Source organism: Marmota marmota, unplaced genomic scaffold (assembly GCF_001458135.2).
Source record: "Marmota marmota marmota unplaced genomic scaffold, marMar, whole genome shotgun sequence".
NCBI classification, from domain to species: domain Eukaryota; kingdom Metazoa; phylum Chordata; class Mammalia; order Rodentia; family Sciuridae; genus Marmota; species Marmota marmota.
The window spans coordinates 46,213,543-46,228,349 of NW_026000174.1; the positions used below are offsets into that span (position 1 = coordinate 46,213,543).

The window sequence follows — 14,807 nt, forward strand, 5'->3', positions numbered from 1 at the left end:
GGCATTTTCCTCTCCAAGTTCAGTAGGAAGCCATGTAAATGGAAGTTATTTCAGAGAGAAGGAACAGATGAGACATACATACATATGCTTGTACACGATTACACACACACAATCTCATGCCAGGTCAGCTTTCCACAGGCTTTTTGAAAATGCCCTGTTACTGGCAAGGGTTTGGGGGAAATGAGCATTCTCATACCTGCATGAGTAATGATTGTAAATCAGCATAAGAAGGTTTTTGGAGGGCATATTAATAATAATGTGTCAAATGCCTTTAAAAACGCACATCCTATGCTCCTTAGAGAAATTCCTGATTCCAGAACTGGGGCAGGAAATATTCAGGCTAAGCCTGAAAGATCTTGTAGTTCCGTGAAGTAAGGAAGTACTCAAAAGCAAATCAAAATCCACACTGATGGGAATATGTCAAGGGACCCAGGAACCAACAAAAAGAGCTCCCAAAGCTGAACAGTTTGGCAAGAAAATAAGTAGTTTCAGATCATAACCCAAAGTATGAAATAAATTTTCATGAGCCCATACAAACATAAACAATAGAAGAAATAAAGGAGACACATCTTATTTTCAGAGTATTTCAAATAATTATGTATATGCCCCACCCTCAAGGAGAGGGAGCACGGCTCCTCACTTTTAAGTATAAGGTGCTCTGAGTAGCTTCCTTCCGAAGAGTGCACTGTGGGAAGGCAGGGCATAACAAAGCAACTTTACCATGGAAAAACCTGACAAGCACTACCTCAACCAGGTTGGTCAAGGTGAGCTTCAATAGTAGCAGATTATATTCAGCTTGACTCCTTGATAATTTTAATGATAATGGCACTTTACCTTTGTAGTTTGCCTTCCAGAAGCTCATAACCATGACCTAATCACAAGAAAAACATCAGAAAAATCCTGATTGAAGGACATTCTGTAAAATATTTGACCAGTACAGTACCCTCAAAACAGTCATGATTGCCACAAATAGAAAAGTCTGAGAAACTATTAAGGTGGGGCTAAGGAGTCATGATAACTAAATGTGGAATTCTGGAAAAGAAAAGAACATTAGGAAAAGACTTAAGATATTCTGAATCATTTCTTGTTGATAACAGGGGAAACTGGGTATGGGAACCCACTGGCCCATCTTTTTAATTTTTTTTAGTAAAATATTAAGTTATTCTAAAAATTAAAATCTATTGAAGGGAAAAAAAATACAAACATGCTTTTTGACCCAGAAGTTTCCCTTCTGGAATTTTTCTTTGGAAATAATTAAGGATGATTCACCCACAATGATGTGTGTCAACAGTGTTGTGGGTAGTAGTGAAAAAGTACAAATCAATGTCCAATGTTAGATATGCTAAGTCCATACAATTCAATCACAAATCATAGGCTTACAGAAATATATTTCAGTAATTCTTGATTGATGGTTGTTTGGAAAAAGCAAATTAAAACAAGCTTGTGAAATATGATAAAAGATAAGTATGTATTTTATATATATAGACAAGGAATATGGGCAGATATATTTCAGTGCGTTCGTGGTGATTATCCCTGGTGAATAACACTGTGTGATCTTTTATTCTCTTTATAGAAGCAGTACCTGTTTGTAGAAAATAAAAGGCAACTAAAATGGAAAACATTACTTTTTGAATTAAAAAAAAAAGACTAGAAACTTGTTTGCTAAATGTAACAGCAGCAAAGAATTCAGTACAGAAGAAGGGAGTCTTGGGAGCAGATGAGACATTGGAAGGCTAAGAAGCCCACCTTTTACTTCTGTTCAGGTACCTCCCTATAGCAGGACACTGCCTAAGCAGGCCTGTCATCTTCCATGAACTCAGGCCACCACCCACACAGGTGCTGTTGAGTGCAAGAAGGGTGGCCATCTCTAAAAATGGTAAATAGTCTAGTAGAGGGTTCAGAGATTAAACTTGGCACTGTAATCATAGGTCATACTGGAGATCAAGCCTTTTCAAAGTCCCCTTAATAGATCCGAGGAGGCAGAACCAGCTGTGAGGATCAAGTGGCAAACTCTGGTCTGTATTTCCTTCTCCTTCCATATTAATCCTCCCTCTTACCTGTCTTATCTGCCTCCACCCCCCAGTTTAAAAAAAGCACTTGCCAGGTATCTTCCATCTCACCAAAAAACCTTTGTTAAGTCCAGTTTCATTTCTGAGGACTCTAGAATCTGATTGCTTAACCTAAATCTACCATTTACAAGCTGTGTATCTTGAGCAAGTCATGTAACCTCCCTGGGCCTCAACTTTCTCTTCTCCAGAGATAATAATACCTACCAGAAGTTATAATCGTTATCTCAGTTTTCTTACACATAGATCTGAGGTAATACAAGAACTATTGTTAGGGTACCATGAGATTGTGTAGAAATTGCTTGGTGCTGTTGTGAAATGTTAAGTAAGTCCTTTGTAAATAATGGCAATTTTTGAAGGAAAGAAGGCTCCTAGGATAAAGCAGAATGCAGTCTTGAGAGCAGAGCCCTTCTCCTTGTCTGTCTTGTGGTTTGAGAAGGAAGATGCAGTGAGGAAGAAGCCAAATCACTTTTTTAAGAAACACAAAGAAATGAAGAATTTCAGGGCTTTTGCTCATACCAGAGCTTATTCTTTTGTCTGTTCTAGGTGCTAATCAAGCAGTGCCATTTTTCAACCCAGTGTTAGAACTCAGCCAAAAAGAGGTGAAAGACTTGGAACATTTAGGCCACATTTCAGGTTGAGGTGATAGACAGTGGATAACTAGAGGGGTACAGGAAGCAAAGAGAAAACACTAAAAGTGAGAGTGAATTAATTAGCTCAGCAAGTGCTGAAGTGGGAAAGGAGCTTAACTTTTATATGATTTGGAGTCCCAGCGTCACATAGCAGAGCCAGGCCTGGAATGCTAGTCTTCTTGTGTTTTTCTTAGTTAACCCAGGGTAACTTGAGTACATTTGTACCTCACTGTAGGTATCCCGCACGGCATTCCACAGGTTGCAGCTAACTTGAGTTTTGATCCTTTACAACACAGTAACCTGTTTGCTTTGAGCCCAGGCTTTTGAGGCAGATGAATGTGTCTAGGAGAGAAAGGTCTCTTGATCATCAGAGTGTGCAATCTCCCCAGCGGGGCTTGATCACATACTTATAAACTAGGCAGCCACTTCTTAAAATACTGAAAGCTCAAGGTTTCTTAATTAGCACCTTGTACAATGCCTTTGTTGCTTAATTTTTGGAGAATGCTAAGTCTATCTTTTTGGATCTTGACTGAATCTAGCCTTCCTCCCTTGTCAATACCTCTTAATTTCTGTATTCTCCTGAGTTGAATATTCCTTTTACAGCAATAATTAATAAATACCAAGAATTCTGCAAACATGACTGATGCCAAATCAAATTAAGTTGTATTATATGCTTACAAAAAGAGACTATTAAACTCAGAAATTTAGAATGCCTGTTCTTCTTACACCCCTAGCTAGAGTATAAACTCTAAGGACAGAACTGAAAAGCTGAGCTGCCTACCTGCATGGACTAACTAAAAAATTGTCAGGCAGTGAAACCTTGTCTATCATAGTCACTTTATCAGCAGGTATGGAGGGTTTAGTGAGACTAGGGCTTGTGGTATGCCTTTGACAACTCTTCAGTTTTGTAGGCACCACAGCACAACAGAAAGGATTCCTCAGTGTGTGCCTAACTCAGATAGGGGACACAATCTTCTTCTGGCTGGACTCCTTAATCCCATTTTTGTCACCCTAAACTATATTCCCAACTAGGGAGGCATAAAGTTTAACATCACCCTCCCAATTTAGGAACTTCCAGTTCCTTTAGCTAAAATTTTTATTTTTCTATTCTATAGAAGAATTTAGGAAAATATATGCCCCCTTGCCCATTTGAAGTTAACTCCTGAAAAATATAAATATATCAAGTTTAGATAGTTTCAAAAGATATGGCTGCTGACATATTGTTTAGTTTACACAAACTTTTATGTCTTTTTTTGTCAAAACTTTGACACTTTGGCCTTAGCCTATTAAATTTACAGACAAGGTTCACTATAGAATTTAATTGGAAAAGCCAGTTCTTACAGTCAAGCCATCTAGCAAAATCAGACTTGCTTTCTGTCATATCAAGCTGATTTTATTTTTTCAGTTTGAATAAAATGTCAGTGCACAACTCATGACTGCCATCTCAGTTTTGAATTTAAGTTCTTGGATCAGTGTCTAGACAGAGGAAAGTTGTATAACCATGCCAAAGAGTATATGCCTGGGTAAAATCAGAGATTGTTTCCTCTCCTAGACTCCTTGTAGAAGTGGCATGCAAAATTGTTGCATGTAGGTTTCAGGAAAGTGAGAAATGTGCATTTTTTTTCTGACGTGGGAGTAAGGTGATTTTGAAAGTGGGAGTGGATAAAAAAGAACTTATAGACCACAGGCACATATGTTCTTAGGAACAGTGGTTTTAGGAAAGACTATATATACAAGTTAAGGATTTGCACATTTGTTTCCTTAGAACTGCTCATATCCAGACACTCCTTGGAAAGTCATTATGTACCCCAGAGGTATGTGTGCTACACTTTTAAGACCACCACTCTGAGATACAACAGTACCCCCAAACTAGATCAGTCAGTGACTGAACAAGTTAACTAAACTTCACTCAGTTAATTGTCCTCATCAACATTTCACAGAGGTAGAATTTTCTAGAGAACTGTCACATAGAAGGATCAGCACTATAGAACTCAGTCTTTCTGTTCAGTACCTATATTTTAGTAGGTCTGGAGTTGTCATTAAGAAAGCTTCCAGCAAGCCACACAGGATACTGTTTGTCTCTAAATATTTGAAGGGAATTTGGGGATAGGAACATGATTATTTTGAAATGTAATGTTTCAGGTGCCAGAATGAGAAACATTGAAAGTTAGGAGGAGGCAGTTTTTAATTCAGCATAAGGAAGGAGGTCAATACTTTTTATCATTTGTATTGTGAAATTCCATAAAGCTTTTATAACAAAACTGTAAGCTAAATAATGTTACCATGAGGAAAATGAGATTCTGAGAGGGCTAGTAATTCACACATGGATTTCAATCTAGTTTGGTCTGGTGATCCCAAAGCCATTATATAATGAACCTCCCCCCAGTACCTTTATAGAATGCTATCTGCCTAACATCCTATTTATTAAAAATAAATGTTTTATGCCTATTCTTCTGACACAGCAATCCCACATCTGTGAGTCTTCTTAAAAATAAATTGGCAAGCCAGGTGCAGTAGTGCATGTCTGTAATCCCAGTAGCTCAGGAGGCTGAGGCAGGAGGATTGTGAGTTCAAAGCCACCCTCAGCAAAAACGAGGTGCTAAGCAACTCAGTAAGGCCCTGCCTCTAAATAAAATACAAAATGTGGCTGGAGATGTGGCTCAGTTGTTGAGTGCCCCTGAGTTCAATCCCCAGTACCGCCCGCCCCCCCCCCACGCGCGGGTGTGTACACACACACACACACACACACAAATGCATTAATAGGCACTGAAAAGAATCTCAATAGGGGCTGGGATTGTGGCTCAGCAGTAGAGCACTCACCTAGCACGTGAGAGGCCCTGGGTTCGATCCTCAGCACCACATAAAAATAAATAAATAAAATAAAGATATTGTGTCCAGTTACAACCAAAAAATAAATATTAAAAAAAAGAATCTCAATAACCTCTTGAATGCCACTCAAGGCAGAAATCCTAAGTGTTGGCTCTTAGATGTTTTCAAAGGGGAAATGAATACCTAAGTGGAAGGCTGTGTTCCTTCACCTGGACATTCAAGACTTTTATAGACTATTTCAGATAGAATCTTACAAGCATAAACTTGCTTGCATACTAGATAAAGGAGGAGTATTTCAGAGAGGAAATGCTGCCTCATACCAATGATATGTTGTTATTGTGAAAAATGGGTTATTAATTATGCAAATAAGATACTTATCTTTTGAAGATGCTGTTTTAAAGAAAAAAAAAGTATGACCACCACACCCTTTTGTCTCACCTACTAAGCTGTAAAAGTCTGTAAGGGCATGTATTGTGTTCATCATAGTCTTTTGTGCCTAGAATTATGCCTAACACATGGTTGATACTCAAGTAATATTTAGTAATTGACAAGAATACAGTAAATGATTTGACAGAGTCATTTAAAATGTGAGATAAATTTTATCTTTCAGATGCAGGAACAGTCTCTTTTAGGGTAATGAGAAACAATTTCAATCAGTCAAGACTTCTGACCTCTTCCCTATGCTTTTCTCCAAGTCTGATAGTAAAAAATTTGACAACTGGAAAAGAATTTATGTATAATTTGATATTCCTGATTTGTAGTTTTGGACCTCTTTGAGGCTATTATGAAAATTATGGCCTTTCTTAGACAAAGGAACACACAGACAAAACACTGTATACAATTTCAGTGGGTTCATGAACCCTTTAAAATATGTATCTCAGGAATTCTAAAAAGTGAACTTCAGCCTAGGGAAAGAGCACCGTCATCATGCTGAGCCTCTTGTATGAAGTAAAACTGACAAGGTAACATTAAGAGCTTGCTTTGAATATAATACCAAGGGGGAGAATATAGTGCTGGTTTCAACTATGTCTTGATTCTTGTGAGAAATTTTCATAAAAGACCCTTTGTTCCCATCAGAACAGATGTCATCAAATATTGATATAATGACAGCTCACTGGCATCCTCCATCCCATGATTGGACAACCAGCAAGAAAACAAAGTGGAACTAGGGCAGAGGTTTGGATAGGGAAGTTGACTTAGTTGGTTCTTTTGGACTTCAGTGTGTATGTAACGTAATTTGTAGGCCCCGTGTCTTAAATATTTTCACCTTTAATGGAAGTATTAGAAGTCTGTTGCCTAGGGTATTTTCCCCTAAAGCCTTTCCCAGATAGACACACGACACAGATTTTGTGTAGATATTGATAATATCTTATGAGAAGCAAAATTTTTAGGTCATAGCTAGAAACTGATGCACCGTGGAACTTTGTCTACCAGCTTGACTGCTTGAGCGTTTCTCTGGCCAAAAGTAAACCTTAAGCTTTAAGGACACAAACCTTTCTGTGTAACCATAGGATTTTTATATTTCTAAGAGCTTTACTTTCCTCATCTGGTTCATGGGGATAATAATAGTCCTGTATCTTAGGATTGGTGTGAGGAGGGATAGGAAAAATGGATGAAGAACACTAAGCTCAGATTCCTGGCCCACAGTAAGCACTAAATCAGGTTGGCTTTTGTTAGTATTTTAAAGACACGGTAACTCTAGAAGTGAGTGAGGAGATTCTAGGCAAGTTTGCTACTTTTCCCTTCTACGGGTGAGCATCCCTGCCATCTTGTTTCCATTGTCCCTGCCTTCTCCTTGACCCTGTCCCTGTTTAGACAGTGCTCTTTGTCAGGATCAGACCAGAAATGTTCTGACTGAGCAGCTGAGGTACTAGCCATGCCTCTGGGACTCTACAACTCACTTTTTGGCTGCTAGAAACATCACAGACATCTGGAATACTCTGGTTAGGGCATTAATGACTAGCCATTCCTTCCAACTCTGTCCTTCCTTCCTTTTCTTCCTGTTGTATTTCACTCCCTTTTTAAAAAGCAGTTTGTTTGTTAAGTACGTCTCTGTGCTTTAAATGGTACTACTTCTGGATGTACAGTAGTTGATAAAATATTAACTACTCTTACATGCTCTAGTAGGGCAGAGAGAGAGAGTAAATAACAAATAAAGTATAAAATGTGGTGAGGGCTGTGAAAGAAATAAGATAGAGAATAACCAGGGAATCCTATTTCAGTAGAGTGCCTTCTCTGAAGAGATGATATTTAAACCCAGGGACTGACCTGTGGCAGGAATTGAAACATTGCATTTTATTCCAAGTGCAGAATGCCATTGATAGCTTCTCCTTGTTCTCCTAACAACAGGTGATTTAAGCCTTCGAAGAAATCAAACTCCTAATTTTCACCATCACTTTATTTTGTCAATTAAGTTTACAAGGATTATGATCCTCCCCTTCTCCTTTTTATAGCTATTCATGAACTGTATATAGGCACTGTGCATTTTTGCATTTTATATGTATTCTCTCAATTCTCTAGTCACCCAAAAAGTAAGTTTTGTTATCATCATTCTCCCAGTAGTCAGATACAGAAATCAGAATTCAAAGAAATCAAGTCACTTGCCCATATATGGTCACACTGCTCAGTCATGGTAGTTAGAACTCGAATCCAGGTATGTCTGACAACAAAGCTGGTGCCATCAACCAATAGACTGTGTTACTCCCTTCCTGTGATGGCTTAACTCACCTGCTTCTCCTTTTCCTTTGTAGTGGTGCCAGTGAAGAAGAGGACACATGAAGGCTTGCCATCAGAGTGGAAAACCACCCCTTCCCTTGTATGTGTGTGACAGCGTGTGTGTAATGGCTTCTGATTTCTGTGAAGGCTGCCCAGCAACAAATGTACTTCCACTGGATATGTCCCCAGATCCATAGCAGGCACATATCTCTCCAAGGAATGACCAGTTTTATGCTTACCATGTACTTCTCATTCTCTTGTTGCAGTAGGTCAAGGAAAGAGCCCTTTTGATCAACCAGGAGCAATTGAAAAGGGTCTTTCAGGGAACTCCTTAATGGCTGCTTTGAACTGACTCAGGAAAGCTAGCCCCTATAATATTGTGTAAGTCAACAGTATACTTCATTAGGAAGGACCTGGACTAATCATGAAAGGAAGTCAGAGCTTTTTGCCTACCTGCAAACAAAAAACCTACTTTGTTCATACTGAAGCATGAAACACATGAGGACAAAGTGGGGCCTTATTGACTCATGTCCACAGTCTCTAAATAGTCCAGTTCTACCTTTGTGAAATGTGGTGCCGTGAATTAGGATGGATGGCCTGAAAATGAGGTTGGAGAAAGAGTTAAAAGCTAGAAAGACACAGATATTTTTAGCATATGAGGTTATCCAGGACTTCAGATTCATAATTCAGTGCTATGGAAATGAAAAAGATGATTGAAGAGGTGGAAAGGAAATGACCTGGGGGTGGGACACAGAAAAGAGGACCAAAGAAATCTGATTAAAATTTGAAATCAATATTTCTGAATTTAACTTGCCTGAGTTTCCAAAATAGTCACTAAAGACTCTGATAAAACCTGGATTGTTTAGATGAGTTCTGCAGGTTTTATGGGCTTATCATAACACGAAAGGCTGGAAATGTGTATTGCCAAATGGGAACTTTCAGTGTAGATTTTTGCCATTCCCTCTGCCAGGTTAGTTTAATATGGCTTAATTGCAGTATGGGGAGAATTCTTGCTACTCTATAGCTTGCTGAATTCAGTTCCATCTCCCAGCAAATATCCCTTTATTTTACATTAATTGGAATCCTTCCCGTGGCACTCCCTACCCACAGACCTTCAGGTCATCTCTTGCACCCTGGCTCTCTCCTCTTCAGTAACATGAGCAGAGATACCCTGGAGCTTAGATTTCCTGGCCTTTCTCCATTTCCAAATCACAATTTCTTATAGCATTATACCCCCTGGGAAGCAGTGATGTGCTAGTGAAATATAAAATTGTAAGCTCAAAAGCACGCTTTCTTCCCGAGATGTCAGTTTTCCTTAACAAATGGTTTGAAGTCAGGGGATAACCTTATTTTTATATAAAACAAAGACAGTTATATTATGGAATAGAATGTTCATACACATAAACTGTTAAGATAAAATGGGAGACTTGGAAGATAATTCTTGTTTGCAAATGGGCTATGTGTTCCCTCCCTCTGCCTTTAGTGGTGTTTCCATGCTCACTTCTGAGGAACACAATTGGAACTATATCCAAGCCCCTTGGGATTGTTCCTGCCCAAGGTCCTAAACTTCTAATACCCCTGAGGCAGAGCCAAGGAGCCTGCCTTTAGGGAAAGCCCTTTTTTCCTGCCTGTCTGCTTGCCTGCCTGTGACCTGTGTGATAGCTTTGGGGCCAGCTGCTGAGTGTGTGTGCAGGATAGTTTTGAGGCAGAAACACAACTTGCTTATAGTAGGAGTCCTGTTTATATCATTTGTATTTATGTCATTGTTCAACACTGTGCATGTGATGAAATGACTTAATTCCTTTGAGACCAGGAAGCTACCAAGCATATATGCTGCTAGTTAGGGTTATCCTAGCTCACTGCATATGCAAGGAGACTGGGACTGGGAGGAGTTTGAGCTGTTTTTCACCCCAAAAAAAAAAACCTCAAACTGGTGTCCAACAAGTAGCTAAGATAATTTTGGTGCTTCATTTATCTGTCTGTAAAGACTGGAGAATTCAGTATATTGCTAGTTAACAACCTCCAACCATATCCACAAAACCATCCTAAAAGATGGACCAATGGCCACTCTTGAAAGAGTTTAAAATATCAGAAGATTTAAAAGACTAGGATTTGGAAACTTGTATTGTCTTTCCCCAATAATCATTGTTTGATCTTCAAATGGTAGCCTTGTATTAGCAATGGAAAGATCATTGGCTCTCCATACCTGATCATATGTTATTACTTTAAGTCAGTATTGGAAAATCCAAACATTTATGCAGTAGATACCAACAGAATTGTAGGAATATGTGCCAACTTGTCTCAATAAATTATCATGTCTGTAATCCTCAAGGAAAGCACTTTTGCTTTTACTTAGAAAGGGTCTCAGATTTGCTTTATGGGCTCCTGCTGTCTTCAGCACCTGATAAAACTTTAACCAGGGAAGCATTAAACAGCGCAGCAGCTTCTGCCCAGGCTCCTAAGTTCCTGCTGGCAGCGTTTATCAATGTACAAACTAGGATGCTTCCTGCAGTGGTACCAGCTTCCCCCCAGAGCTGGAGCATGCTGCTTGGCCTTAAGCCCCAGCATTCTGAGACTTCCCTCCCACCAGGTCAGTAGAAATGAGAGTGCTCAGAATTGTGTCCTAACTGGTTGCAGGCAGAAATCTTTGGGGAGAAGTCATCAAGGGATGCAGATAACGGATGTCTCCAGAATGAATCAGGTACTCACAGCAGTTCCTGGCTGCCTTCCAAATGTTGGGTTTCTGGATGCAGAGAGGGATTTGTCCTTTGATTTGGTATCATTAAATCCAGGACAATCCTAAGAAGTGCTTGAACTCTCAGGTTATTGCCCAGGAATTCCGGAGAGTAGCCTATATTAGGGATTTACTATGAGCCAGGCCTTGTACTTACTACACCTTCATTCTTAGATGATAAAACAGAGGAAGTCATTGTCTCATGTTGCACAGCTAGAAAATATTGGAGCCAGTTTTGAATCCAGCTCTCCAGCCTCTCCAGAAATTCCTTTGTCCCATCCCACGGGACACCTACAAATACAGAGGGAGTCAAGATTTCTGGTTCTCTTGCTGTACTCTGACCATTAATTTGAATTTTTCTCAAAAAGACACTTCATGGCTATAGTTTGGGCTCAGAAATGACATTAAAGTTGCTTTATTCCTCTGCTTTAGCAGACGCTTTAAGTACATATTGCTAACTTGGGCCTGCCCCTTGCTCCTGAGGGAGCCTTTCCTTTTTAGTGCCATTTCCCATAAAGAAGGTGTTTTTCAAAATAGAAAAAGTGATGGGTGTTCTGCTCTCTCCTCTAACTTTATTTAAAAGCATCTACTACTTTATTCCTGCAGAAAAGGAAATCTTTGTATTTTAGTAAAGGTAATCTCTCTTCCTGTGCTTTATTAGGTGAACCAATTCAAAGTCACAGTAAATCTAGACTGTCTTATTGATACCTGGGGCGGGGGGGTGGATATCTAAATGATAAATGTTATGTGTATATATGTACACGCACACACAATTTAAGAATGAAGGGAAGCTCTAAGGAGCCCTTCACTGTTTTGCACGCTACCTTATTCCCGCCTGATTACAAGTCCCACCAGATGATTGGAGTTTACACGTTCATTTCCAAGAAGAGTAACTCCCTGGTGGAGGTTGTCAGCTCCTAAAGCACTGAGCCAAGGTGACAGTCCTGAAGGAAATTTCACTCCAGCTCTCCTCCATAATTGTGTTTGTGTGCCTGACCATTTGGTGACCCAAGCCATTTTGGTCACTCTACTGGGGCCTGCGGGCTCAATTGCAGAATTCACAACCTTGTTGTAGTGGCAGAGCCTAGGAAGTCCTTTCCCCCGACGTAGAAAATATCCTCCTCCTGCTCCTGCAAGTCTGCCCTCATATAATGGCTGTTCAACACATGCTTTTTAGTTGAAAATCTCATTATGGATCAAGTCCACCCCAGTCCTAAGAGAAAAAGAAATCTCACACAGGAGACTCCAGGTCTCATATTTTCTTTGCCTAGCAGTGTTTCTTTAACCTGCACCCCCACCCCCACCTCCAACTAACCCATTCCTAGAGCCATAAGACCCAGGCAGTTCCTGGGAGGGACAGTAGTACAATGTGGAATATTGGGGACCTGCCAGGTAAGACAGGTTCGTGTGGAATACTGAGCACACCAAAACAAGGAAGGGACAGAGCAGGAAATAAAAATAAATGAAGACACTGGAGGTACACTGGTACAAAAAAGGCCACAGAACCCATGCTGGGTTTGATACGACCATGAGGGGACAGCACATTTATACTTGATGGGAGTAAAACCTGACTAGTCTTTTTTTACAGTGACAGGCCACACTGCATGAGTGAGTAGAACCAACAAACCCGTTGTTGTACTCTGCCTGTTTTCCTGTGCAGTCACATCTCCTCTTCCCCTTCCACTCTTCCACTAAATAAGGGAACACTCAGTCTTTCAAGGGAATTACACATTTGAGTTAATGTTTCAGTATATCATTTTCATACTGTAAATTATTTTGTAAGAGAGATTTACTGCTATCCCAGGATGTTCAGACTCGGCGCCCCTGTGCATTTGGAAATCAATAAACTATTACTGGAAATACCATTTGTCTCTTGGAGTTGTGCACAAAGGACCCTGCTAGGTGTAAATATTCATGGCGATTTACATATCTAACTGGTACTGCTAGAGAAGATGGTGTTTGGGTTATTAGATGTGGGAGGCTAATTTACTCCTGACTTTCCCCAGAGTGTCTTAGGAGATCCCTGGGAAGTGGCAAAAGGGCAGACTAAAGATGGTTATTTAGAGACATGTTTTCTCCTCTGAGTAAAATGACCAATGTCTAGGTTAATTTTACAAGCAAAGTATATTATAACAAAGAATACTTGGTCCTGAATGATGTTTTAAATAACATTTGAAGCTTTATAATTTGTATTAATTAGGACGAAAGTCCAATTTTAATTTTTACCCCATTTTGTAAATGTGTGTGTGTGTGTGTGTGTGTGTGTGTGTGTGTGTATATATATATATATATATATATATATATATATGTATTAAAGCTAAGCCAGCAAAATCATCTTTGTGGAACTTGAGAAGTACATATTTGCATATAATTGATGAAGAGATGGAATTAAGTTTTAAATAATTTTAATCTCCTAATAGAGCAGAAATTGCATTAAAACCATAAGTCATATACTCAGAGACTTTCAGGGGCCACATGTGAAGGACGGAAATAGTAGAACCATGTGAATTAAAAAATAAAAATAAGCTCTGCCTAAAGACATTAAAATGGAGTGTTTAAAAATCCTAAAACTCACTAGCAGATGTGTTGGGGGTGGGGGTTGGGGTTTAGTTTGCCAAACCTGCTCTGAATTTCCTTCTGTCATTTTATCTTCACTGACCCTTTTAATTGTACACTATGAGAACTTTGGGGAAATTGTCCAAGGTAGGAAGATAAGCCACTCTAGGTCACCTAATAAGCCAGGCTACTGAAGCTCAGGACTATAGACTCTGTCTCCTATAGCAATCATTAGGCCCTACTTCCTCCCCAATTGCTGAGGATACTACTTGTGCCTGGTGGGATGGCCTTACCAAGCACTGTAGCACTTGAGAGTCTTCAGTTTATTAACCACAATGTATCTGGAGGTTTTCTTCCCTACTTCCTGGTGCCAGAACTTCAACATCATATCCTGTTGCCCCAGCCCTTCTCATTTTATTATCTTTCCCTCAGAAACCTACAACTCTTTAAAATATCTTTTTAATTGATGTTTTCTTGGTGCAACTTCACAGAACCTTGTTTCCTTTGCACACATAAAAGGGTAAAATTGCAGTGTGGCTGGAATATCTCCTGGTCTTTACCAAGGTACCAGAGTGAAATGCACCCAACAGAAAGTCAGGCTTCTGGTCTATAATGGAAAAGATATTACAGCAAAGGAAACAGGAACAACAAAAATTTCTCAAAGTCATTAACTGGCTGCGCTGAGCATCTGTACTTTGTTAAATACTGCAGTCTCCAGCTTTAAAACATTTTTGTTAATAATAATAGCTACCATTTAGTGAGCTCCTTGTCTGAGCCAGGCGCTCTCCAAGTTGCTTTTCACATTACGTCTCACAGCACTAATACCATCTCTCATTTTATTGCTCAGGTTATACCCTAATGAGTGGGGAGCCAGGATTTCAACCCAAGTTTAGCCCTTAATCTCTTCATTCCTTACTGTACTTGTTCTATCTTGTATTGAGAAATATGTCTTACCCGTTCCCAGTACTACCCCTGCATTATGGCCTGGGGGCAAATGAATTGGCCCTTTGCTAGGCCTTGCTCAGTGAGAGTACAGTGAAGGAAGGAGGACTAAGGATAGCAGTGAAATCCTCCTTTATCCTGGAACTCCTTTTGGAAGGAGAGAACTATTAGACTTGAATTTTCTTCTAAGGCCATAAATGAAATTACCAAGAGAGGCAACACTGTGCCTTTTTTTGCTATGGTGCTAGAATCTTAAAAGTCAGCCAACTCTGACACTGAGTCTGTAATTTAATTAAACATCTTGAAGGTGTCTCCAACAGCTTGACATAAGGC

General features: G+C 39.6%; 1 protein-coding gene across 1 annotated transcript in view; it reads left to right on the forward strand.

Moving 5' to 3' along the window:
• Trim44 (tripartite motif containing 44) overlaps positions 1-12,841 on the forward strand; it is a 104,460-nt gene extending 91,619 nt beyond the window's left edge. The window contains exon 5 of the mRNA XM_015477783.2: positions 8,278-12,841. Coding sequence (XP_015333269.1) covers positions 8,278-8,305 — 28 coding nt within the window. The 3' untranslated portion in view covers positions 8,306-12,841. The remainder of the gene's footprint in view (positions 1-8,277) is intronic.
• The last annotated feature ends 1,966 nt before the right edge of the window (positions 12,842-14,807 follow it).